The 26,339-nt window shown below is 49.9% G+C and overlaps 2 protein-coding genes and 1 long non-coding RNA gene across 5 annotated transcripts in view; 2 read left to right on the forward strand and 1 right to left on the reverse strand.

Annotated features, from left to right (window-relative positions):
• The window catches only part of Gsdma (gasdermin A), a 25,217-nt gene extending 15,038 nt beyond the window's left edge, over positions 1-10,179 (forward strand). For 2 of the 3 annotated variants that reach the window (NM_001443727.1, NM_001108297.2), the window contains 10 exon segments: positions 96-276; positions 3,064-3,229; positions 4,122-4,218; positions 4,654-4,701; positions 5,053-5,079; positions 5,577-5,597; positions 6,227-6,381; positions 6,812-6,926; positions 8,605-8,678; positions 8,895-10,179. In NM_001443727.1, coding sequence (NP_001430656.1) covers positions 96-276; positions 3,064-3,229; positions 4,122-4,218; positions 4,654-4,701; positions 5,053-5,079; positions 5,577-5,597; positions 6,227-6,381; positions 6,812-6,926; positions 8,605-8,678; positions 8,895-9,137 — 1,127 coding nt within the window. In that variant the 3' untranslated portion in view covers positions 9,138-10,179. 3 annotated transcript variants of the gene reach the window in all.
• The window catches only part of LOC148003097 (uncharacterized), a 24,074-nt gene extending 9,452 nt beyond the window's left edge, over positions 1-14,622 (reverse strand). Inside the window, exon 1 of the long non-coding RNA XR_015632075.1 lies at positions 14,451-14,622. This is a non-coding gene — a long non-coding RNA (uncharacterized LOC148003097). The remainder of the gene's footprint in view (positions 1-14,450) is intronic.
• Positions 14,623-14,738: 116 nt separating this feature from the next.
• Psmd3 (proteasome 26S subunit, non-ATPase 3) overlaps positions 14,739-26,339 on the forward strand; it is an 11,947-nt gene continuing 346 nt past the window's right edge. The window contains exons 1-12 of the mRNA NM_001008281.1: positions 14,739-15,090; positions 17,626-17,816; positions 18,072-18,209; positions 19,974-20,110; positions 21,631-21,821; positions 22,112-22,215; positions 23,666-23,780; positions 23,865-23,984; positions 24,103-24,206; positions 24,439-24,594; positions 26,068-26,118; positions 26,224-26,339. The exon at positions 26,224-26,339 is cut by the window's right edge and continues 346 nt beyond it. Coding sequence (NP_001008282.1) covers positions 14,883-15,090; positions 17,626-17,816; positions 18,072-18,209; positions 19,974-20,110; positions 21,631-21,821; positions 22,112-22,215; positions 23,666-23,780; positions 23,865-23,984; positions 24,103-24,206; positions 24,439-24,594; positions 26,068-26,118; positions 26,224-26,301 — 1,593 coding nt within the window. The 5' untranslated portion in view covers positions 14,739-14,882 and the 3' untranslated portion in view covers positions 26,302-26,339. The remainder of the gene's footprint in view (positions 15,091-17,625; positions 17,817-18,071; positions 18,210-19,973; positions 20,111-21,630; positions 21,822-22,111; positions 22,216-23,665; positions 23,781-23,864; positions 23,985-24,102; positions 24,207-24,438; positions 24,595-26,067; positions 26,119-26,223) is intronic.

Below are 26,339 nucleotides of genomic sequence, written 5' to 3' on the forward strand. Positions count from 1 at the left end.
GGAAGATTCTCGATCTTCTCCCTGATACGGCTAGCCCAAAGTTCTCTCGAGGGGTGCTCCCCGGCTGAGCTCCTTCTGTCTTTTCCCTCCCGCAGATCCAACAGATGGCGGGAACTTCAGCTTTAAGAATATGCTGGATGCTCGGGTCGAGGGGGACGTGGACGTGCCGAAGACAGTGAAGGTAAAGGGGACCGCAGGCCTGTCACAAAGCAGCACACTGGAGGTGCAGACACTCAGCGTAGCTCCCAAGGCTCTGGAGAGCCTGCACAAAGAGAGGTGAGAGGGGACGGGGCTGAGGGACTGACAGGATGGGGTTGGGCAGGGCAAGCGGAAGGGTGGACCCCTCACCCTGACTTTACCAATCCCGGAAGAGAATTCTCCTGGGGGTGGGGAAGAGCTAGGTGGTCAGGAACCTGAGTGTTCTTTGCTACGGCATCATGGGAATGCAGGACAAGTCCTAAGGTTCCTTCAGCCCTAAGACTGTGAAACGCAATGGAAAAGAAGTTTGTAGTAACTGTTCCTTACAGAGACTGCCGGAGCTCGGCTCCCATTAAACAAGCTTCAGGCTGGCTTCATCCATATACAAGGAACACTGCCCCAGAGGACAAGGGGTGTGGCAGAAACGATGCTCATACAAGGCTCTGGCACGCGTCTGGCTTGACAGGGAACCTGACTTTTAAATAATTAAGTAGTAGTTGAAAGAAGCAGGTGAGGACTGGAGGGGCCGGAAGGGGAAGGAGAGTCCTGAGTGTTTGACAAGTCACCCGGTAAACATTTGCAGAGTTCTCACTAAGTGTAAAGCACCCTACTGTGCTGGTGTACATCCAAGAACCTTGAGGTGTAGGAGGGTGAAAACTACCTCACGTAAGAATAATTATCCGAGGCTGGAGAGATGGCCCAGGGGTTAAGAGCACTGGCTGCTCTTCCAGAGATGCTGAGTTCAGTCCCCAAGAGTAATTATTCAGTCGGGCAGTGGTGGCAGACTCCTTTAATCCCAACCCTTGGGAGGCAGATAGAGGAGAATCTCTAAGTTCGAGGCCAGCCTGGTCTACAGAGTGAGTTCCTGAACAGCCAGGGCCACACAGGCTGTCTCAAAAAACCAAGGACAATAAGCATGCACTTAAAGCATTGTAGCCAATGCAAGAAGCTTTAAGTGCATGGTGAGCATTCGGGTGGACTTGCAGCAAGGGAGGGGACTTCTGGCTGGGGACTTGAGGCAAATCCTCATGAGGCAGTAGTCTTGGGTTTAACCTTGAATGACGGGTCAGGCAGGGTCAGGCAGGGAAGGAGAAGGGCCTTACAGAGACAAACAGGTGAGATGTCTCAAAACCAACAGGAACCATGAACTAGCCAGATGCAAAGGAAGGACAAATGGAAGACAAGAGGGAGGGTAGACCCAGAGCAGGTGGGAGCCAGAAACAGGTCAAGGAGCCCAACCGGGACCCTGAAGCTGCTCTGATGTGTGTCGTGACTGACCTGAACAAATGGAAGAAGCGCATTAGAGAGAGGAAGGTGGACAGAAACACACTGTCCCGCTATCCGTCAGAGAAATAAAATGAGGACATGAGCTGAGAGGTGTGGACGGGATGCAGGGAGGTGTGGCCGGGTTGCAGGGAGGCGTGGCCGGATACGGGAGGAGTGGGCGCCAGGCTTACGGCAAAGGATGACGAAGTGGGTTAAACTCAGCAGCTGACTTCAGGGTGACAGATTTTTTAAGGATGACTCCAAGTCTTGACCTAGGTTGTGTCATTACAAGACATTAAAGGTGACAAACAGGTGACAAACAGGAAGACTAGTGAGCTGTAGTTTTGTGGGGACGGTTGTCAGCTCCTGTGGTGGTGCAGCTGGAGTACTACCTGAGACTGTTCAACGGGTAGGAGGAAAAGGGGCTGGAAGCTCAGAGAGGTAAAGACGCATGTGTGGGGGTCAGCAAGATACAGACTAAGGTGGTAGGAATCATTGGACGCTCAGAGAGACGAGGCATAAAAACAGAATTTTGGGGACTGGAGAGGTGGCTTAGTGGCTAAGAGCACTTGATGCTTTTTGCAGAGGACCCGAGTTCAGTTCCGAGGTCTCACTCATTAGTGAGCTCACAAGCACCTGTAACTCCAGCTCCAGGGGATCTGATGCTTTCTTACACACACACACACACACACACACTCAAGCACACACATACATACAAACGCGCGCGCGCCCGCGTGTGTGCGCACACACACACACACACACACACACACACACACACCCCACCAAAATCTCAGAGGACATAAAATATTAAGGTTCCAAATCAACGGGAAAAGGGAAGTCAGATGGTGTGTGTGTGATTTGGGAGCCAGAAAGACAGGAGCAGAGGCAGCATGCAAATGGAAGCCAAGATAAGGCCGGAATGGGACAGGACAGGAGGTCCAGTGTGGTCCACAGTTAGGGGGAATCACAAAGTTTAGTGAATGGGGGGGGGTCACTGTGATTTCAGCAGAGTGAGGCTCCAAAGGGTGATGAAGACAGACCGTGAGAATGGCTCAGCTGTTGAGACATTTGCCAGGAGGTGAAGGAGAGGAACGGGGTGGTGATTTGAGGGAGTATTCAGGAACGAAAGCAGATTTTGTAAGGGCAGAGACATGTTTTCATACGGAAGCAAAGGGGAGGAGGAAGTGGCGATGCCAGGTGCTGAGCCTGTGGCTGTTTGCACAGTTTATCTCGGCGCCCTGGGAGGTAGTCGGCGTCACCTGTGTTTTATAGGCGCGGCATCTCAGACTGGGCAGCTGCCCTGCCAGGAAGCAGAAGTCTGAGTTTGCACTGTGCCCTGATCTGAGCCTGCATTCCTTCCCTGGTACCACACTGTCTATGATTGACAGATTGAAAAGCAGACACGGAGGGGGTGACTCACGCCTTTAGTCCCAGTGCTGAGAGGCAAAGGCAGGTGGATCTCTGTGAGTTCAAGGCCAGCCTGGTCTACATAAGCCAGCCAAGGCTGTACAATGGGACCCTGTCTCAAAAGTAAAATAATGTAAGGTAAAGGTGGTAGGAAACACTGACTGTGGTGCCTTTGTGCTTCTCCTGCCTAAGGAAACTGTCAGCAGATCACCCATTTCTGAAGGAGATGTGGGAACGCGGGGAGAACCTGTATGTGGTGATGGAGGTGGTGGAAACCGTGCAGGAAGTCACTCTGGAGCGAGCTGGCAAGGCAGAGGGCTGCTTCTCTCTCCCCTTCTTTGCCCCACTGGGACTACAGGTTTGCTATACACAGACACAGATAGAAACACACACACACACACACACACACACACACACACACACACACACACAGAGAGAGAGAGAGAGAGAGAGAGAGAGAGAGAGAGAGAGATCCTCCTTTGCTCAGTGGTACCCAGCAGGTCAGGTTTCCACATGCCACAGAGGCAAAAGGGTCGTCACAGGTTCAAGGTCAGCCTGGGCTACCTGGTAAGATCCCAGGATGATGACTGCTTTCGGAAAGTCTTTTAGAACCCAGTAGAAATGAGTGCATCTCTTATCATCCATACATGCATCCAGTGAGGATGTTCAAGAGGAATGTCATGGGATCCGGAGCCAGAGGAAGACTTCCTGAATGAGATAAGAATGGGGCAGCTGGTGTGGAGGAAGGAGGAACCTGGATGTGGGGCAGGATGATACACAGGCAGGTGCTAGAGCAAGTCCGTCCAGTTCCCTTCCCCTGTCCAATCCAGAAGCAGGCATAGCTTGATAGGGGGTGACCACTAGAAATGAATGGGAAGGGGGCTGGAGAGGTGGCTCAGTGGTTAAGAGCACTGACTGCTCTTCCAGAGGTCCTGAGTTCAAGTCCCAGCAACCACATGGTGGCTCCGAACCATCTGTAATGAAATTTGATGCCCTCTTCTGGTGTATCTGAAGACAGCTACAGTGTACTCACATACATAAAATAAATAAGTGAATATTTTAAAAAAAGAAATGAATGAGAAGGCTTCAAGGCCCATAAGTTCAGAGCACAGAGAAAGACAACTGGAGATCCTACTGAAGGCATTCCAACTGCTTGTGTCCTCAAAGGCTCTCAGACCTTAGTCCCTGCATCCTGCCCCTCTTCCTAATGGATCTCAGAGAACTCACAGATTCCCCTTGTGTTATCCTAGGGATCCTTAAACCACAAGGAGGCTGTAACCATCCCCAAGGGCTGTGTCCTGGCTTATCGAGTGAGACAACTGATGGTCAATGGGAAAGATGAGTGGGGTGAGCAGAGCCCAGCATGTTCCCACCTCAAGATAAGGGGCAGTGGCATCCTGTGAGGGGATGGGGGGGGGAGCATCTTACAGCACCCACTGCTGGAGAAAGAGGAAAGGTTGCTCTGGAAAAAAGATCTGAAGGAGACCTGAATTCTAGGTGTCCCTGGGCACTGCGGGAGCTGTGGGGGGGGTGACCCAAAGACCAAACGAGCATAGCCTCTACCTCAGGAAGCCCACGGAGGAGACAGATCCTGACACCAGTACTAGATTGGTGATGGGGGTGGGAGGCTGTGCTAGTGTACTCGGGAGCTTACAACCTCCAGCAGTAAAGGTCGGGTAAAGAATTAGATAGGGCATTCGAGGAGCTCTGTGATTGAGGCTGAAGAAGGAAGGGTGTGGAGAGCAGGTCATGACCTCCTGATGCCTCTCTTGCTCCTTACAGACATCCCACACGTTTACAATGACAGCATGCAAACCTTCCCTCCCAGAGGTAGGTGCACAGTTTACAGGCTTCCCTCAACACCTGCTCCAATGTTATCTGGTAAAGTCTCCCACCACCCTAAAATAGCGGTGGCTCCTATGATCTACCCCCAAGAGCATCTGCTCTTGTTTCCTGGGTCCTCAGATGGACAGGGGTATAGGATATAAATTCTACCCAGAAGGGACAAAGAGACAGGGTCAAATCAGAAACAGGGAGATTTGGAGGTGGGGTGTATTCCAAAGTTGAACAGAGTCTAGCAGAGTCTCTGTGTTTCCATAATGCATTGCAGTGTCTTGGCAATGGCTTTAGGGAAAGGCAGCAAAGAGTTGGTCATGACAGATGTTCTTTTTGTGTTTTCAGAAAAGCCAGGAGAAGGGAAGTTCATACGTAAGTGTTCCTTTGGTTTCACAACTTCCTTAAGTTCAAAACCCTCGCCTTCTTCCCTCCTTCATGGGACTGACTGGAGAGATAGTAGGACAGCTCTCAGCCAACTGCAGCAGAACTTCCGATCAGAAGTTAGGATAAGAAGTTCCAATAAAAGGAATGACAATAGAATGGGGAGATCAGTAGACAAGATGCCCAGGAGATCTGCTGCCCCAGACCTTTGTTGTCAGCTGTAACCTGTTCCCTATGTATCTGCTGCCAGTAACTAGGGCAGCTGGTGCTGAGTCACCCAGCTGCTGGGTGATACCAGTTCAGCCTGTGTGCCCTTCTCACATTGTATTAGTTCTTCTGGTCCATTCCTGCCTCCCCGGATGAGAGCGAGAGGATTCTGAAGACAGCCGAGATCTCAGAGGGGCGGTGCTCTCTCATGCTCCCCAAGGGATGGCTGCCATTCTGAAGGACTGTGTTCTTATCTGTCTATTTGCCTCTTATTTTCTCAGTGATCCAGGCATCTGATGTCGGTAAGGAGCTTTGTGAATTCTTTCAAGACTTTGCTACACAGGTAGGGGGAGAAGCATTAGAATAGAAGGAGAAGGGAAAGGCTGAGTCCTGGGTCTTGGGATTAGAGCCACTTCCAGGAAGCCATTACCACCAACACAGACTAGATGTACTTTTAGGATTCAGCTGCGAAACAGGCAGGCTGCAACTCACACCCCACCCCTGGTTACAGACCCAATGCTCTCTGAAACAGTCCTGGTCTGCCAGTCATAGGGCATAAGTTGCCAAAGCCGCTGTTTATCCCCAAACTCAAGAGAAGGGGAAACAGGCTTCCCCTAAATGTCTGGGTGCCATAGTTGAAACCAGAATTCAACTGCGCACCGATACAGGATGAATGCTAGGATACGGGACGATGGTGGTAACCCTAAGGCGACTGTCACGTTAGTTGAAGGCAGGGGGTCTAGTCCACCTCTTTGCTCCATCCTTCGTAATATAAGTACAACCACACCCCTTGGTAAAGAGGAAAAGTCAGATTCAAGCTGGAAGCAGGGCACCGGGTCCTGAGGAAGGTGTCACGAAGCCTACAGAACGTATGTACAGGGCGAGAGGGCGCCAGCTGAAGGGGTGCCTGCCACATTAACTGTGCCTCTAGGGGAGATGCACGACGACTTCAAGACATTAAAAGAAGAGGTTCGGCGTGAGACTCGAGAAATAGAGAAGTTGAGTCAAGTGGGGCGAAGCTCCCTACTCACTTCCCTCAGACATCTCCTAGGAAAGAAGAAAGAGCTCCAGGACCTTGAGCATACGGTGAGACACCGGAACGCTGGAAGCACGGGGAAGGGGAGTCTGGGTGGTGGCAGCCATTGCAGATGGGAAGAGGGAACTGGCAATGGCACAGGGTGACCAAAGGCTGTGGAATAAATAGCAGATAGACAGCCTGCCCAAGGCTGGCCAAGTGTACCTCGGCTGCTGGGCCACCACTGAAAAAGAGCACCAGTTCAGGGTTCCCGGAAGTGGTGCGCGCCCTCTGATGGCCAGAGGGTAACAATCGGCCTGTGGCGCCCTCTGCTGGATAACAGCTTGAACCTTCCAGAGTTTGAAACCCAGGGATCAAGGAGCCTACCAACAGTCCAGCACACTAGGACCTGACCACAGAGTCAGCCTCGGTTCAGAGTCACTGTGTGCCAAGTGCTAGGTTAGATCTTTACCGGAAGTAGTCACTCAGTTTTCCTCACAGCTTGAAGGGGCTCTAGACAAGGGACACGAAGTGACCCTGGAAGCACTCCCCAAGGATGTCCTGCTGTCGAAGGATGCTATGGACGCCATCCTATACTTCCTTGGGGCTCTGACAGGTGAGCGAGAAGTGGGTTGAATGGGTTTCTTTCTGTTACAAGAGTAAATCATGTGAATGAATTCCCAAATGAATGAATGAGTGGATGCCAGGTGGCTTATATTACAACAGTGTGTGTGTGTGTGTGTGTGTGTGTGTGTGTGTGTGTGTACATATACACAAGGCCCTGAGTTCAATTCCCGTACTTGAGAGGGAGAGAGAGAAGAGAGAAATCACCTAGGGTTTCATTCCTAGAGTTTCAGTTGGTTCATTTTTATTTTTATATTTTGCTACATTTCTGAACCTTCTGCATGGGACCAAGTCCATCATTTCCTTATTGCTGCCCACCTGTTAGCTTGCCCGCCTGTTAGCTTTAATTTCAGAGTCACTACTCTTCTGATATTGTGCCTGTATTTTCTCCTTCCCTCTACAGGACACATTTTCCCACTTTAAAAAAAATGTCCTTTAGACATAAGCTGAAACGTTTGCTACTTTTTTCAAGGGCCATAAAATGGCTCAGTGAGTAAAGGTGCTTGCCACCGAGCCTGACAATGCGAATTCAATTCGCAGACCCACACAGGGGAGGGCGGACCCCTGCAAATTGGCCTCTTCTTCCATATACACACCATAGCATGCACCTGAGTGTGCTTGAACACATATGTGCTTATGTTGGAGCGTACACACAACATATACACATATACAAGTCGGGGGAAGTTAGGCAGACTGAGGCACACCTTTAATCCCAGCACTGGAGAGACAGAGGCAGGAGGATCTCTGTGAGTTCAAGGACAGCCTGGTCTACATAGTGAGTTCCAAGACAACCAGAGCTACACAGTGAGATACTGTCTCAAAAAAAAAAATTGTGGGGGTTGGGGATTTAGCTCAGTGGTAGAGCACTTGCCTAGCAAGCGCAAGGCCCTGGGTTCGGACCCCAGCTCTGGAAAAAAAAAATTGTGGGTGGGTGGGGAACTTTCTGTCAAATGCCAAACTCAAAGGAAACCCCTCAGCTATGGCCCTCTTAACACGCTGGATAATCAGTGTGGTAGGTACCTCATGCCTATAGTCCCAGCACTCAGGAAATTGAGGCAGGAGGATCACTGTAAATATGAGGCCACCTGGGGCACAGAGTGAGTTTTAGTTCAACCCTAATCTAACCCGAGCTATAGAATGAGATCCTGTCTCAAAAACAAGCAGAAAACACATGACATCTCCCCAAAACTACCTCCAAAGATTAGAATTTGGGTTGGCCGGTTTTTTTGTTTTTGTTTTTGTTTTGTTTGTTTTGTTTTGTTTTGTTTTGTTTTCTTTTTGTTGTTTTTTTTTTAAGACGAGGTCTCACTCTGTAGCCCTGGTTGGCCTGGAACTCACTCTGCAGAACCATCTGGCCTCAGACTCACAGGGGTCCATGTCCCTCCACCTTCCAAAATGCCGAGATTAAAGGTGTGTGTCACTTTTTTCAGTCAAGGATCACACCTTTTTTTTTTTTTTTAATTTAATGGCCAGCAAAGGTGTGTGTTATAGAGCAGGTATTCAGCTGTGGACAGATGGAGGGATGGCTGACTGGCTGGACAGACGGACAGATGGATGGATGGACAGATGGATGTGTGTGGACTGAAATGATTATGCTAACACTATTTGAAGTCTGTAGTTCCCTCTGTACCAGCAACGTATTTTTTTTCTTCCCTGATTTTTCCCTCCAGTGCTAAGTGAAGCCCAGCAGAAGCTTCTAGTGAAATCCTTGGAGAAAGAGATCCTACCACTGCAACTGAAACTGGTGAGGAAGAGTGGCAGATGTCAGGGGGAGTTGGGGGTGGAAGGAGCACTAGAACCGGTGGGACCAGGCAGACCTGCTGTGTTCAGAGGTCCCAGCCTTATCCCTAGAAGAGAGCCTTCTCCTCTCCCTAGAGGCCCAGGCTAATCAGCATGCCTCTGAGGGGAGAGAGAAAGCTTTTCCAGTTCCTCATTTCCAGATCACCTTGGTCCCTTGCAGGTTGAAAGCACCTTGGAGCAGAACTTCCTGCAAGATAAAGAAGGTGTCTTCCCCCTGCGGCCTGACCTGCTCTCCTCCCTCGGGGAGGAGGAACTGACCCTAACAGAAGCACTGGTGGGACTAAGCGGCCTGGAAGTCCAGAGGTCCGGCCCCCAGTACATGTGGGATCCAGACACCCTCCCCCACCTCTGTGCCCTCTACGCTGGTCTCTCCCTCCTTCAGCTGCTAAGCATGGGTTCCTAATGCACCTTCTTGGCCTGCTTCCCTAACGCCTCCCAGCCTCACTGTGCTCTATCTGTAACACTCAAGACACTACAGAGCCTCCAGGCTGAGGATAACTGAAATGCCAGCTCCTCCATGGTCACCAAGTTCCCCCTGCCTCACCATCTCTCTATCCCCTGCCCTCCAGCTCAGCACCCCCTAAGCCCATCTCCTGATGCTTAAATCCTGAAGATACAGAATCATTCAAACCCTTATTACTTTGAGCCACTTCATTAAAGGGGGGGGGGGGGGGGGGCTGGGGTGGGAGTGTGTGTGGGGTATACGACTTTAATCCCAGCATTCCTGAGGCAGAGGCAGGTAAATCTCTTAAGTTCGAGGCCAGCCTGGTCTACAGAGTGAGTTCCAGGACAGCCAGAGTTACACAAGACAACCCTGTCTCAAAACAACAACAACAACCACAACAACACAACAACAACCACAACAAAAACCACATTCACTTCCCATGCGTGTCTCCGAAAAAATATTAGCCATTCAAGAATGAATGAAAATATTATGTCAACCCTAGGACAAGCTGTCTTCTGGTTTTTCTGTAAAGGGAATGGTTCATTTGTGCCAGGTAAAGAAACAGACATTATCCATAAGCACATGATACTGCTCGCACTGTCCTCAGGCTGGCGGGAAAATGCTCCAGGAACTCAGAGGGTTAGAATTCAGAGTGTCTGCTTTACTTGAGAAGATCATCGAAGCAGTGTGACTTCACCAAAGAGCCCCTGTTCTCCAGCCATGGTTGAGAGCTTGGGAGAGGGAAAGAGAGGTCTAGAGGACTATGATGCAAGCACAAAACAACACATTCTCATGTTGATTATGTAGAAAATGGGGGCTGGAGAGATGGCTCAGTGGTTAAGAGCACCGACTGCTCTTCCAGAGGACCTGAGTTCAATTCCCAGCAACCACATGGTGACTCACAACCATCTGTAATGGGATCTGATGCCCTCTTCTGGTGTGTCTGAAGACAGCTACAGTGTACTCATATATAATAAATAAATAAATCTTTAAAAAAAAAGAATTAAGTAGAAAATGAAGGTGAGATCCTATCTCAAAAAAAAATTAAATTAGAGGAAGAGGAAGGAGGGGCACCCAAGAATAAGACCTAAACCCTTTTTTTTTCTTTTTCTTTTTTTTTGGTTCTTTTTTTCCGGAGCTGGGAACCAAACCCAGGGCCTTGTGCTTGCTAGGCAAGCGCTCTACCACTGAGCCAAATCCCCAACCCCAGACCTGAACCTTTTAAACAGTGGTTTGACCTGTGGGTCTTGACCCCTTCGGGAGGTCAAATGACTCAGAGGCGTTACATACCAGATATCCTGCATATCAGATATTTACCTTACGACTCAGAACAGTTGCAAAATTGCTATGAAGGAGCAACCAAAATAACCCTATGGTTGGGGGTCACCACAGCACGAGGAACTGGATTAAAGGGTTGCGGTGTTGGGAAGTTAAATCACTGGTTTAAATCATATTTGCTTTTTTATTCGTTTGTTTGTTTTCAACCCTCAAGTGAGGATGGGTGTGGGAGGCAACAGTACGGATATTATAATTTCATTAAACTTCTGGGGTCTCCTCACCCTCTGCCTACAGCTGGCTTTGAACATCTGTCACCAGTCTTGTTTGTTTACATTCATGGGGGCGTGTGTGTCATGGTATGCTATCACGGGACAACCTTTGAGAGTTGGTTTTCTCCTCCCATCCTGTGAGGATCAGAGTCACTTGTCAGCCTAGGCAGCAAACAGAACCCTCTCACCCTGATCCCTCAAACGTCTCCATCTTTTCTTCCCTCTTACGTGCACGTGTCTGTGTGCACCACTTGTGTGCCTCGTGCCCTCAGAGGCCAGAGGAGAGGGTTGGATCCCTGGAGGGAACTGGAGTATATAGATGGTTGTGAGCCTCCATTATGGATGCACACATGTGTGCGCATGCACACAGACACACACACACACACACACACACACACACACACACACACACGATCTTTTAAAGCATTTTTTTAAAGATGTATTTATTTTATTCATGCAAGTTCTCTTCAGACACAGCAGAAGAGGGCATCGGATCCCATTACAGATGGTTGGGAGCCACCATGTGGTTGCTGGGAATTGAACTCAGGACCTCTGGAAGAACAGACGGTGCTCTTAACCTCTGAGCCATCTCTCCAGCCCTTTTAAAGCATTTTTATGAGTAGAATCTATCTCTAAGACTTCAGGCCCCAGGGTTGGGGATTTAGCTCAGTGGTAGAGCACTTGCCTAGCAAGCACAAGGCCCTGGGTTCGGTCCCCAGCTCGGGGGGGTGGGGGGGGGAGAAAAAAAAAAGACTTCAGGCCCCAGGACTCAGAACCTCCCCCTCCTGATCCACCTCCTTGCTCATTTCCTCCACACAGCAAGAACTCATGACCGGCTGTCAAAAGCGGCTTCATAGTTATCCGTCTTCCCCATTCTTAACATCCTCTGAAACCTTCCCGTCTATTGGGTTGCTTGCTCTCTGCTGACTTGTCTCCTTGTGATGTAAACTTAACAGAGGGATGAGCTAACATCTCCGCCATCCAGAAGGGTAACCTCTTTGTTTGGAAGGACAAACAAGAAAGCTGGTCTGTTTACTCCCTTTACCGTTCCCACGCACCCCAAGTCCTCAGTGTCACGTGAGTTCATCACTAAGTTTATCCCTGTGCTCATTCAAAAGTCCTGTTCCCTGTCCCCCAGCCCTGAGGGGTGGGGCAAGGGGACCACTTAGATGAACAGGTCCAGGTGTGCGCCCGAAAACTGGAGCACACATTTCTATTGGGCAAGTGACTATTTAACACAGAGAGTCATTTGCCACAAAGATAAATAAATAGGCATACCAGCAAGGTGGCTTAACGGGTAAACCCCTTGCTGCCTCACGACCTGACTTCAATTGCCAGACCCCACATGGTGGAAAGAGAGAACTTCTGAAAGTTTGTCCTCTGCCTTCCACAGGTACATCGTGGTAAAAGTGCCCTCCCACACTGAATAAGTAAATAAATGTAATTTTGTAAAGATATGCAGGGCTGGAGAGATGGCTCAGTGGTTAAGATCACTGACCACTCTTCCAGAGGACACAGGTTCAACTCCCAACACCTACATGGCAGCTCACAACTGTCTAACTCCAGTTCCAGGGGATTCAGCACTCTCACACAGACACACATGCAAGCAAAACACCCATGCACATAAAATAAAATTTAAAAAAAAAAGGGGGGGGTGTTGTGGATTTAGCTCAGTGGTAGAGCGCTTGCCTAGCAAGCACAAGGCCCTGGGTTCGGTTCCCAGCTCTGGAAAAAAAACAAAAAAAAAAATTGCTCCCTGGAGCCTCTGCCGCTGAGGCTCTGCCCTCACCCTTCGTCCCCTCAGTGCACTGGAGAACAGAATGCAGACTGTCGACTTTCTCTAAAGGTCTCTGTGACACATCCATCAACCCCTGTTGTCTCCATTTAGAAAAGATGGTGGTGATGGTGATGATAGTGGTGGTGGTGATGCTGATGCTGATGGTGAAGATGGTGGTGGTGGTGCTGCTGCTGGTGATGCTGTGATGGTGACAGTGAAATGTTGTTGTCACATGCCACAGCCCCCTTGTGGAGGTCAGTAGACAACTTTCTTCCACCTTTACCTGATTTCCAGGAACAGAACTGGTGGGTCCTCAGGCTTTTGGCAGCATCTTTATCTATGGACTCATCTTATTTCCAGGTTGTTTTGAGCTTTGGAGAGAGCAGCATGCTCTCACACCATAGCCTAGGCTGACCTCTAACTAATAGTTCTCTGGGCCTAAGTGCTGGGGTTACTGGAGGGGAACATCGTGCCTGACGGGGTATAGTACTGTCTCAGTTAGGGCTTTATTGCTGTGAAGAGACACCATGACCAAGGCAAACATTTATTGGGGCTTACAGTTTCAGAGGTTCAGTCCATTATCATGGTGGGAAGCATGGCATCTTACAGGCAGACAAAGGGCTGAAGAAGCCAAGAGTCAGAGTGAGTTTCAGGACATCCAGGGCAATACGGAAAAACCTTGTTTTAAAAAAATGAAACGGGGTTGGGGATTTAGCTCAATGGTAGAGCGCTTGCCTAGCAAGCGCAAGGCCCTGGGTTTGGTCCCCAGCTCAAAAAAAAAAAAAGAACAAAAAAAAAAAAAAAATGAAACAAGAGCTGGAGAGATGGCTCAGTGGTTAAGAGCACTGACTGCTCTTCCAGAGGTCCTGAGTTCAAATCCCAGCATCCACAACCATCTGTAATGGGATCTGATAGCCTCTTCTGGTGTGTCTGAAAACAGCTACAGTGTACTTATATATAATAAATAAATCTTTTTTTTTAAAGAAGCTTATGTTTAAAAAACAAAACAAAGCAGTTATGGGGAAGGGAGAATGAGAACACACACTTTAGCACGCTTGTGAGGTCAGAGAAAACCATGTGGGACTCAGGTCTCTCCTTCTACTATGGGATCCACGGATCAAACTTGTGTCTTCATACTTGGCAGCAAGCACCTTTACTCCAACCTTTAGTCATCTCACCACTCAACTTTTTTTTTTTTTGAGACAGAGTCTTTTTATGTAGTTCTGTCTGTCCTGGAACTTGCTAGGTAGACCAGGCTGACCTTGAACTCAGAGATCTGCCTCCTTAGTGCTGAGATTAAAGTTGTGTGGCCCTCCATTACATTCCTGAGCTGGTGTTTGTCTGCTTGCTTGCTTGCTTGCTTGCTTGCTTGCTTGCTTGCTTGCTTGCTTGCTTGATTTTTCGAGAAACAGTTTCCCTGTGTATCCCTGTTTGTCCTGGAACTCACTCTGTAAACCAGGTTGAGCCTCAAACTCACAGAAACCCACCTGTCTCTGCTTCCTGAGTGCTGGGATAAAAGGTGTGCACCATCACGCTGGGCCTGTTGGGTGTTTCAACAGTCCTATATGTACTGGCCCTGAGCAGTATACAACGTGGACTCCTCTTATTACATTTGACTAATTCTACACAAATACACACTACCCCACACTCCCAAGCTACAGAGATGGTATGTCTTAAATTCAAAACTAGCCAAAAAATTTGACAAGGAAGTTCGGATGCCCTAGGGGTTGAGCTCAGTTTATCGTAAGCCCAACAGCCTAACTACACCTCCACAGGCTACTTTTCTTTCTGGTGCTGGAAGCATCTGGCGGGCGTTGAGAGCACGAGCCTGGCGGATTTCATTGGGGACCTGACCCGTGAAAACTGGGAGAGTTTGACAGGGGGGAGACCGCCCGGCAACTCATGACGTCATCCTCATCTGCGCTCTGATAGGTCCTACCTACTTACGTCTTAGCGTCTGTTGTAACCCAGTTTGAAGTCTAAAGGGACCTCTCGCGGACATTCGAAGATATGCACTCGAGAGGAAGATAAAATCACCACTCTCAAGGCCCACAAATTCCTGTAGGCTCCTTCCACTTCCTAGAAGATCCGTCTTCATCGATTCCTGCAGACTCCTCCCACTTCCTAGAAGATCCGCCTTCATCTTGCACCTCGGCTGTTGATTTCTTTTCCCTTCCTGGACTCGGCCATCTGCTTGTCCTACCTGGCATTTCCCAGAAGCCCCAGCGCCGGGAAGGAGTTTGCAGCTGCTCGGTCATCGTGCGGCCCGACGCGAGCCCGCGCTGGTGTGCAGGCCCGGCTCTGTGCCTGGTCTCTGGTGTGAGGGTTTACGCGAGGCCCCTGCTTCGGTCCCCGGACTAGGCCGCAACCCCGGGCTCCATGAAGCAGGAGGGCTCGGCGCGGCGCCGAGGCGCCGACAAGGCAAAGCCGCCGCCGGGAGGGGAACAAGAACCGCCGCCGCCGGCCCCCCAGGATGTGGAGATGAAAGAGGAGGCAGCAGCTGGGAGCGGCTCCGCGGGGGAAGGAGACGGCAAGGCAGCTGCGACCGAGCACTCCCAGCGAGAGTTGGACACTGTCACCTTAGAAGGTACGGGATCCCAGGTCGGGGTCGTGCCGCGATCACTGGTGACAGCGGCCACGGTGATTCGACTTCTCCCTGGGACCTCTGCGTAACCTCCACCTACCTCGGTTCCGTGTGTTTGGTCAGTGGGGCTGGGGTCAGAAGTGCCCGTTCAACCACACTGACTCTCTGGACCCCAGCCCATGACCGAACCAGTTCTCCAGTCTGCGGACTGTTCTCCTCACACTCCCTCGCCTCATCTGGGGTTGCATTTTAGTTTCGCTGAGTTTTTTCTTCAGTCCTTCCCACTGATCTACTCCATCCGACCGATTCTAGCGCCTGTTATTGATATGTAGAAATCAGCATCTGTATTTGTGTCTAAAGAAGCCAGGGTAACATTACATTGGCCCCTTAGCTTAAGAGTTAAAAAAAACAGAAAAGGTTCTGTAGCTCTAGCCTCCTTTAGTAAACTCCCTCGGAGAGCCATTTCTACCTTGTATTCCTTACTTCTGTAATTGAAGCATCTAAACTGTCCCGGTGCACCTTTTCTCTCTCTCAAAGTTCTTACCCCTCCTTTCCTAAAGAGTTCAAGCACATATACACTTTTACTTCTGAATCAACCTCCCCACCCCTTTGTTTTTTAGTTTATAATGCTTACCTGTGACCCCAACTACTATAAACCAACACCATCCTCATCTTCTTTCTTCCAGAGGCCCATTCTCAGGTTCCTATTGTCCCCTTGTCCCGTTTAAGTTGCTGTTTTGCTTTTTCCACTTGGTATATCTTGTCCATGTTTGAATTGGGTGCGGTGAGACGTCGGGAGTGAGGGGGTCTTCTGTAGCTCGTTCTTCTCTCTCTGTCTGCCTTTCTGTGTCTGTCTCCTTCTTTCAACTGCATGAGAAACTACTTTAAAACATGGAGATAGGCCATGTTATGCCCTGAGTGGTACTTTTGAAGATGTAGGTATGGACCGCATCAACTCCATTCTAAAGTTGGCAACAAGGTCTGTATACAGTAAAGGTCTTCGTACCTGAAATAAAAGTTGCCAGTGGCAAGAGATGTCACTCGGCAGCGCCTGAGTGTGTGTGCATGTGGTAAACATTTCATCGTGGTTTGTATTCACTGTAGAAATTTTGGAACAGGTGAGAATTTTAAAATAACAGGGAGAAAATTTCGACTAGGGTTAACATGTTTCCCTGTGTACTTTCAAACTGTTCCATAATTGAAATCACTCAAGTACATAGTTTGGATCAGGGTATTAGTATGTAAAGATATTGTCTTTTTTTTTGTCTTCATTTAATACGTCCATAAACATAGGGGTCAATTTATTCAAGAGGCATTTGTTGACTACTTAGTATAGTGATGGAGATTTTAAACTCCAGAATCTGTTACCTTGCTTGTGCAGGTGAGTTAATCGCATTCGCTGTTTCCTTGGGTTATTGTGAACATGGTATAAATGCATGGTGAGCCCTCCACACATAGTCGCTGTAACTGTAATAATTACTATTACCCATTGTTAAGTGGGAAATGTAACCAAGAGACGGTCAGTTAATTGCATTCTCTTAATTGCTGCACATTTAAAGTTTTTTTTAAGTAGTTTTGGAGTCATCACTATTCCAAGGTTTTTAATCTACTTTTGTAATTACTTAAATGTAGCTTCCAGGAATTTATATACCTAAGTCAAAAAGGGTAAACACATCTAAATTTAAATTTGTGTGTATACGAGTGTGAGTATTTTAGCTTCGTGGTTGTAAACGTGTGTAGTGTCCACAAAGGCCAGAAGAGGTCATCTGATCCTCTGGAACTGTAGTTAGGGACAGGTGTGAGCCACCATGTGGGTGCTGGGAGTGGGACCTCTGCACAGAGCAGCTAGTGCTCTTAACCACTGAGCCATCTCCGCAGGCCCCAGTTCTAAAGTCTTTTATGTTGTCCTAAAATCTGATCTACAGTATAAAGGTTATTTTCCCTACTGTTTATTATTAGCAATAAATATTGCTAATTTACTAGTATAAAATGTTTCCGTTTCAGATCTTTGAATGCTACTGAAGTACATTTCTGTCTCTCAGCGCTTTGCTGTCCCTGGTTATGCGCACGCCCACTTTTGTTTTGAAGTTATAGCAGTAATTTCTCTCACCCAGTTACATCAATTCTTTGTGAAATGAGATGTGAATCTGGTCATATTGTTCCACGTTTCTTTTCAGAAGTCTTTTTTGTAGTTACATTTCCAGTGTGTCTGTCTCTGAGATTTCTCCATTATTTACAAAGTCCATGTTTTAAGCTCTAGTGACTCTCCCCGTGTTTCTTCTACTTTGCCTCTCAACTTTTCTAGGCCTTTCTGCTATCCTCTACCCTGTCCCCTGCCCAGCCAGCTTTCTCCTTGTTTGCTGGTTATGTCTGAAAATTGGTGTGCCGCATCCCTAAGTATTGGTTAGCCCTATTGGGCTGGGAGGAGTAAATGCCCAAGCTACCCCTTGGTAAGACACTCTGTGGAAATGTTCCTCAGAGTGCTGGAGAAACCTGAGGAATTGCAGGTAACATCTTTTTCTCTCTGGTCCTCTGCAGACATCAAAGAGCATGTGAGACAGCTAGAGAAGGCTGTTTCCGGCAAGGAGCCTCGGTTCGTGCTGAGGGCACTGCGGATGCTGCCATCCACGTCACGACGCCTCAACCACTATGTTCTGTATAAGGCCGTGCATGGCTTCTTCACCTCCAATAACGCCACTCGAGATTTCTTGCTACCCTTCCTAGAAGAAGTGAGTGGGGCTAGGTTCAGGGGTGTCTGATAGGATTTGCAGTGATCTTGAGTGTGGTGGCTTCATCCTTAAGTCAAGACGACTTCTGTGAAACTATTGAAATCATTGTTATTGTATTCTGTCATTAGCGTCTTGGCACTCCAGGAAAAGGACTGTGTTAATTTTGTATCCTCAGCATCAGGCAGACTCTCTGTGTATTAGGACACACCCAAGAGTGCCCAGTAAACTCATGTTGATTGCTCTGTCCTCCCCCAGCCCATGGACACAGAGGCCGACCTACAGTTCCGTCCTCGCACAGGAAAAGCTGCGTCGGCGCCCCTCCTGCCTGAGGTGGAAGCCTATCTCCAGCTGCTCATGGTCATCTTCCTGATGAACAGCAAGCGCTACAAAGAGGTACCCAGGATGCAGTGGGACTGACTAGCAAGCCCCAGGGGCTCTGGAGGAGATTATCTGGGGTGAAGAAGTAGAGGGATCACTGTGGACTCTTTTGCCTCCCATCTTCCCAAGCCAGCGTGGTGGTGCGCACCTGCGACCGCATAGCTCAGAGGCTGGGACAGAATACAAATTCAAGACCAGCCGGGGCTGCATACTGAGATCATGTCTCAGATATGCACACAATAAACTTTCATAGACCTGCAAGACAGCCGGGCAGTGATGGCACCTGCCTTTAATCCCAGAGCTTGGGAAGCTGCCACAGTCATAGTAATATAGGGCACAAGCATATACAGATAACAGTAGTGATTTTTCAAAATTATATCTTTTTTATTGGTTATTTTATTTGCATTTCAAGTGTTATCCCGCTTCCTGGTTTTCCCTCCACAAATCCCCTCCCCCCTCAAAGTTATATTTTTAAAAAGCCAACTCTGTGAGCTTGGAGAGGTGGGTCAGCTGTTAGGAGCACTGGCTGCTGTTGCAGAGGACCCAGGTTTGATCCCTGCACCCATGTGGCAGCTCAGGGCCATAACTCCAGCTCCAGGGCATCCAACATTCTCTCCTAGTATAAGCACCAAGCAGGCATGTAGTGCACTTGACATAATTCTGGCAAAACACTCATACAAGTAAGAAAAAAATAAAATGAAAACTCTCCCCTCTGGCCTGAAGCATGTCCAGTAAGGGACAGTGGATGCTTACCCTACTCTGCCTCTCGCCAGAGTGGGCCATCTTGCTTGACGGTTAACTACAGGACATGCAGAAATGACAGGTCCTGCTGGGCAGTTGTGGCGCATGCCTTTAGTCCCGGCACTGGTAGAGGCAGGTGAATCTCTGAGTTCCAGGCCAGCCTGGTCTACAAAGCGATTTCTGGGACAGCCAAGGCTACACTGAGAAACCCTGTCTCAAAAAAACCAAGCAAAGACAGGAGCCTCTCTCCTGCTGTTTTGTTCTTTTTCACCACACTGTCTTTTCTAGGTACAATTTATTTTTTACTGAATACAGCTGGGTTTCCTGTATATCACAGAAGGTTATGTAGCCATCAGCACTCATTCCAAGGACATGTCCTTGTTCTAGCACAAACACCAAGCTTGCCGTCGGTCATTTGCCACAATTTACCCACAAACCACCAGGTTGATTGCTGTCTCTTTGGAAGATTCAACCCTTGCACTTAATACAGAGTTTAAAGATTATGCACGGGTGATGGGGTAGCATGGGCCAGTGGGCATGCCGTTCTGCGTTGTTGTTTAACTGAAGGTGGAGCCTAGGATGTCATGGGTGCTAGTTCTGGGCTTGGCCTGTTGTTGTTTTGTTTTGTTTCAGTGTTTTACTGTATGACCCAAGCTGGCCTGAGACTTGCTGCTTTCACATTTTTATAACTGGCTAATATTCTAATGAATATTCTTACTTTGTTTATTGTCACTATTTTTTTGTTTAGTTTTGTTTGTTTTTTTCGACCTTGTCTCACTCTGGCCCAGCCCTCTGGATCTTCCCTCCTCATCCTCCCAAGAACAGGGTCACAGGCCTGTGGCACCACCGTGGTTATTTATGCTTTCTTCAGCTACCAAGAAATCCTGGGATTTGAGCGTTCGTCTGTAGGCCTTTGCGTGCAGGTGTTTCCACGTCTCTTGGATACACACCTAGGGACAGAGTTGTGGCTTATGATATTCCTCTGTGACTTTTGGGGGACTTACAGTTTGTTCTCTTTTGCCTCCCGACCCTTGCCAGGCACAGAAAATCTCTGACGACCTGATGCAGAAGATCAGCACTCAGAACCGCCGAGCCCTGGACCTCGTAGCTGCAAAGTGTTACTATTACCACGCCCGGGTCTACGAGTTCCTGGACAAGCTGGATGTGGTGCGCAGGTACGGGTCCTCAAGGTCTCCATGGTGTCAGAGGCCTGGTCATCCCTTCTGCAGAGGTGTGGGTCTGGAGAGAGAGAGGAACTGGTGTGTGTGTAAGGGTCTATGTCAGTCACTGTTCTGTTGCTGTGAAGAGACACCATCACCAGGTCTCCTTATGAAGATAAACATGTCACTGGGGGCTTGCCAACATTACCATGGCGACATGTGCAGGCTGGAGCAATAGCGAGGAGCTGCGTCCTTAGCTGAGGGGTCTGGGGCTGTCGTGGGCTTTTGAAACCTCCATGACATACTTCCTCCAACAAGGCCACACCTTCTAGTCGTGCCCCTCCTGGTGACTAAGCACTGAACCACCTGAGCCTAATGAGTGTTCAGGTCAGTCCACCCCAGGCCCCGCAAGGAACAAGGGTGATAGGCAACAAGCCCTGAGCTGCAGGAGTGGCAGCTCTGGGTAAACAGTGGGCTAGGCGCTGGGCTCTAAAGAGCTGTCCCTGGCTCTTTCTGTCACCCCACAGGAAGAGAGAATTGTAGGTGAATTAGAGCTGGAAGGAGAGCTAAGAATATTTTGGCCTTCTGTTCAAAACCTGCTACTGCCACTCCCATCCCTAGCCCTGCCCCTGCACCCCTGACCCTGCACCCCTGACCCTGCACCCCTGACCCTGCACCCCTGACCCTGCCCCTGTACCCCTGACCCTGACCCTGCACCCCTGACCCTGCACCCCTGACCCTGACCCTGCACCCCTGACCCTGCACCCCTGACCCTGCCCTTACGTCCAGGGCCTGTTGATGGCTCAGCAGGTAAAGACACTGCTGCTGAGTTTGAGGACCTGAGTTCGAACCCTAGGACGTAGGCTGGGCTGCGGACTGCGAGGACAACCCTTGCACAGTGTCCTGTATACACACTGTGGCTCTTGTGTGCGGACATAAACCTGATGTAAAGAGAGAACCAGGCTAGAGAGACAGCCCGGCTGCTCAAGGCTCAGGCTCACACCCAAAGCACAAGGGGAAGCAAGGCCACCATTCTTTCCTCCTGCATCCCTGCCCCGCTTCCCCTGATGTCCTCCTGGCTTCTGCTGCTGCCTGCCCTGCCTAAGCCACATTTTTTAGCCTAAGCACAAGTTTTGTCCTCTCTAGAACAGCGCCAGACCATAACGAATGTTGGTTAGGAAGCTCAGAGTTGTGTTTGGGTCTTTTATTGTTTGTTTTGAGACAGGGTCTCTCTGTAACTCTGGCTGTCCTAGGACTAACAAGTAGACAAGGCTGGCCTCAGACTCACAGGGGCCCATCTACCTCTGCTTCCTGGGTACTAGGATTAAAGGTGTGCCACACCACACTTTAGTTTGTTTATTTTGGGGGCAGGATCACTATGTCCCCTTGGCTGGCCACTCTTTGTGGACCAGGCTATCCTTACACTCACAGAGGCTTTCCTGCCTCTGCCTCCCAGGTGCCGGGATTAACGGTGTGAACACCAAGCCTGACCTTGGTTTAAGAGTTTGACGTCCCTCTGCCTTTCCCTCTCACAGCTTCTTGCATGCCCGGCTCCGGACAGCCACCCTCCGGCACGATGCTGACGGACAGGCTACCCTTTTGAACCTTTTGCTTCGGAATTACCTACATTACAGCTTGTATGACCAGGCTGAGAAGCTAGTGTCCAAGTCTGTGTTCCCCGAACAGGCTAACAACAATGAGTGGGCCAGGTACCTCTACTACACAGGTAAGCAGGGGTCCCCACCCACAAAGCAGGGATGGCTCAGGCTCCGTGGTGCGGACTGGTCGGGGTTGGTCCATTTGGTAGAGACGGTCCTCACTCAGATAGGCCCGTGAGGGACCAGCTAACAGCTTGGGCCGATGAGCACAATCTAGACTGCACATGGGATAATATGCAAATCATCAGGCCAGTGAGAGATGACAGCATTCTGAAGCACAGCGTTTGCCCAAAGAGGGGTAGCGGGTCATGGTGGGTCACACCCCTCTTTTGACCCACTCTCCTCTCCTGCACCCCAGGGCGAATCAAGGCTATCCAACTGGAGTACTCTGAAGCCCGGAGAACGATGACCAATGCCCTTCGAAAGGCACCACAGCACACAGCAGTTGGCTTCAAACAGACGGTAGGCCACGGTTCACCTGTGCCCCCTCGTGCTTGTCGGCTACCCTAAGGTCTGCTTCCCTGCCATGGAGCCGGAGCGTCTTGACCCCTATGTGCTGAGGCTGCTCCAGCGCCCCTGCCCCTTGTGTTCAGATGAGCCTGGCGTGTTCCTGAGTCCCAGCACTGACCAGTTCTTCTGGCATGGCCCTGGCCTGCCTGGACAAGTTCTGGCTTTTCCTTGTCCCCTCAGTGTCTGTCTGGATGAGTGTTGTCTATGACCAGGAGACTTAGAAAGTCTCCTAACCATGAAGCTGAGGGGCCCTAGCCTATGTGCCTGCCTCAGCCTGGTATCAGCCTCCATTGCTCCCTTGTCAGGGTGGGTGAGCATGCTCAGTGACGAATCAGAGGGCTGGAGAGCGTGGGATTTCTGTTCAGAAGCTCAGAGTGGGCCAACTTGGTTTTAAAAGTCACTAAGCAGCAGGAGTGGTGGCACCCAGTAATCCATGTAGTTGAGAGGCTGACACAGCAAGGTAGCAAGTAGAGGCCAGCCTGGGCTACATAGTGTAAGACTCTGTCCAGAACAACAAAAAACACTGCAGACACAGATAAAGAAATAGTGTGACACATGCTGGTGCATCTCCATGGGGTGAGTCCCGTATCTCAAATAAGACGTAAGGGGGCAAGTTTCCTTACAGGAGTATCTGGGGCAGAATGAAGCAGAGTTGGTCCAGGGTCTTGGCCAGTGTTGAGTGATGAGGAAGCTTGGGATGATGGAAGGGGAATGTGTGTGTTTAAGGAGGGACTTGTGTGGGGTGGTGTGTCCCCCCGCACCCCCAAAGCTTATTAAAATAGTTATAGCTGGTCATGGCGGGGACACATAGCTGTACACCTAGGCACTCAGGAAGCCACTCCAGCCTATAATTTCTTTACTCTCTTACTTTTTGGTGTGTGTGTGTGTGTGTGTGTGTGTGTGTGTGTGTGTGTGTGTGTGTCCAAAGCCTAGGGTGTCCTAGAACTCACTATGTAGCTAGGCTGGCCTCAAACTCACAGAGATCTGCCTGCCTCTGCTTCCCAAGTGCTAGGATTAAGGGTGTGTGCCACCACCACCCAGACCTTATTTTCTTCAAGATCTACTTTTGTTTAAATGTGTGGGTGTCTGTCTGCCAGTGTGTGCCATGGGTGTGTGGTTTCCCACAAAGAGGGTGTCAGACCTGCTTGAGCTGCAGTTGCAGGCAGTTGTGAGCTGTCGTGTGTGTTCTGGAGACTAAACTCCTGTCCTCTGCAAACCTTAACTGCTGAGTCTCCCTTTTCCTGTGTTTAGTTTCTGTGTCGTTTGTGCCTGCTAACTGTGTGTGCATCCCAGCCTGCCTCCCTCGTCCTCCGTATGCCTGAGATCACAGCCCATTCACTGTTTTTCCCTTTCCCGTGTCTGTGCGCCCTGCCCACTGTGCTCCATGTCGTACCCTGTGCAGGTGCACAAGCTTCTGATTGTGGTGGAGCTGCTGCTGGGGGAGATCCCAGACCGCCTGCAGTTCCGTCAGCCCTCCCTAAAGCGCTCTCTCATGCCCTACTTCCTTCTCACCCAAGGTAAGGCTGATCTCCCAGAACCCTGCTCTGTGGTCTGATGTGTGTGTCCATTTACATCAATAAACCACTCCTGTCCCCACACAGCTGTTAGGACAGGAAATCTTGCCAAGTTCAACCAAGTCCTGGATCAGTTTGGGGAGAAGTTTCAAACAGATGGGACCTACACCCTAATTATCCGACTGCGACACAATGTGATTAAGACAGGTATGGGTTTGGGTCTGACCAGGATGCAGACGCTTTTCTTTCTCACACAGGCAGCCTCATGGGTCGGTGGGTGGTGACCTGTCCATGTCCTTGAGACCATCACTGTTCCCCCTCCCAGGTGTGCGTATGATCAGCCTGTCCTATTCCCGTATCTCCCTGGCGGACATCGCCCAGAAGCTGCAGCTGGACAGCCCAGAAGATGCAGAGTTCATTGTCGCCAAGGTGGGGTTTGCAGTGGCCAAGGTTGTGACCTTCCTGCCTGTTAGAGGGGGCGGGAGTAGGAGGGAACTTGCCAGAGACCCAGCAGGAACCCAGTCTCATCAGGAAACGCCAGTAACCGTAGCAGAGCAGCTTGCCAGGGTGCAGACTGGGTCTGGCATGCGTGTTGGGGCAGAGGAGCTGACCAGCATGAGTCTGACAGGAGGTGACCTTTCCTCCCTTTGGGAGCCCACAGGCTATCCGGGATGGTGTGATTGAGGCCAGCATCAATCATGAGAAGGGATACGTCCAATCCAAAGAGATGATTGACATCTACTCCACCCGGGAACCTCAGCTGGCTTTCCACCAGCGCATCTCCTTCTGCCTGGACATCCACAACATGTCCGTCAAGGTGAGCAGTGGGCACAGGGACACAGGACTCGGCCAAGGCTCCATACCCTGGCCAGCAAGACTGTAGTGCCTTCCCCCGTAGCATGGCAGGAATGTCACCAAGAGGGAGCAAGCAGGGTGGCAAGTTTGCACAGTCCCCTCTCCTGAGTCTCTCTACCTGTGTGACATGTGAATTGCTCCCTGGCTGGCCTGCATCAGGAATTGCTGAGACTGAAGTGAGCGCTTGGCCAGGCTCGCCTGTGTGAAGTGAGAGAGATGGCCTTTAGTTCCGCAGGAGATTAAGCCCTTCTCCGCCTGATCACTGAGTTTGGTGCTGCTGCTCCCTCCTGGTCGTCTTCCTTCCCCCAGGAGCCAGGGTAGTGCTGTCTTCCTTAAATCTGGCAAAGCTCACTGTAGACATGTGAGGCTCTTCGAGATCCAGCTCTTTCTGTCCTCACTGTTAACATCTGGCAGTGTCAGAATCTGCTTCTAAACGAGTGTGATGCTGGTGCATGCCTTTAGTCTCAGCCCTCAGGGTGGAGGCAGGTGGATCTCAGTGAGTTCAAGGACAGCCCAGTCAGCCTAGTGAATTCCAGGACTCCCAGGGCTGTGCAGAGAGGTCCTGCCTTTGGATGGATGGATGGATGGATGGATGGATGGATGGATGGATGGATGGATGGATGGATAATGGATGGATGGATGATGGATGGATGGATGGATGGATGGATGGATGGATGGATGGATGGATGATGGATGGATGGATGGATAATGGATGGATGGATGATGGATGGATGATGGATAGGATGGATGGATGGATGATGGGTGGATGGATGATGGATGGATGGATGATGGATGGATGGATGATGGATGGATGATGGATGGATGGATGATGGATGGATGATGGATGGATGGATGATTGATAGGATGGATGGATGGATGATGGATGGATGGATGGATGGATAATGGATGGATGGATGATGGATGGATGATGGATAGGATGGATGGATGGATGATGGGTGGATGGATGATGGATGGATGGATGATGGATGGATGGATGATGGATGGATGATGGATGGATGGATGATGGATGGATGATGGATGGATGGATGATTGATAGGATGGATGGATGGATGATGGATGGATGGATGGATGATGGATGGATGATGGATGGATGGATGATGGATGGATGGATGATGGATGGATGATGGATGGATGATGGATGGATGGATGATGGATGGATGGATGATGGATGGATGATTGATGGATGGTGGATGGATGATAGATGATGGATGGATGGATGATGGATGGATGGATGGATGGATGATGGATGGATGGATGATGGATGGATGGATGATGGATGGATGGATGATGGATGGGTGACCACTTCCAGCCTAGATAGGAGGGAAACCATGGCCCATTGTGTTCAGACCTTGGTGTCTGGGACATGTGAAGGCTCAGTGATGTCTGCTTCTCTTTCTTCACCTGCCATTTTCAGGCCATGCGCTTTCCCCCCAAATCCTACAACAAGGACCTGGAGTCTGCAGAGGTGAGCAAGAATCAAGGGTGGACCTTTTCAAAAGGGAAGCAGGGAGGGACCTGGAGAGCAGGGCAGCCCCTGCCTTGGTGGAGCCCTCAGCCCCTCTCCTCACAGGAACGGCGTGAGCGGGAGCAGCAGGACTTGGAGTTTGCCAAGGAGATGGCGGAGGATGACGACGACAGCTTCCCTTGAGCCAGGGCCTGGGGAGGGGTGGGCTGAGTGGAGACTGG

Source organism: Rattus norvegicus, chromosome 10 (assembly GCF_021556685.1).
Source record: "Rattus norvegicus strain SHRSP/BbbUtx chromosome 10, alternate assembly SHRSP_T2T, whole genome shotgun sequence".
NCBI classification, from domain to species: domain Eukaryota; kingdom Metazoa; phylum Chordata; class Mammalia; order Rodentia; family Muridae; genus Rattus; species Rattus norvegicus.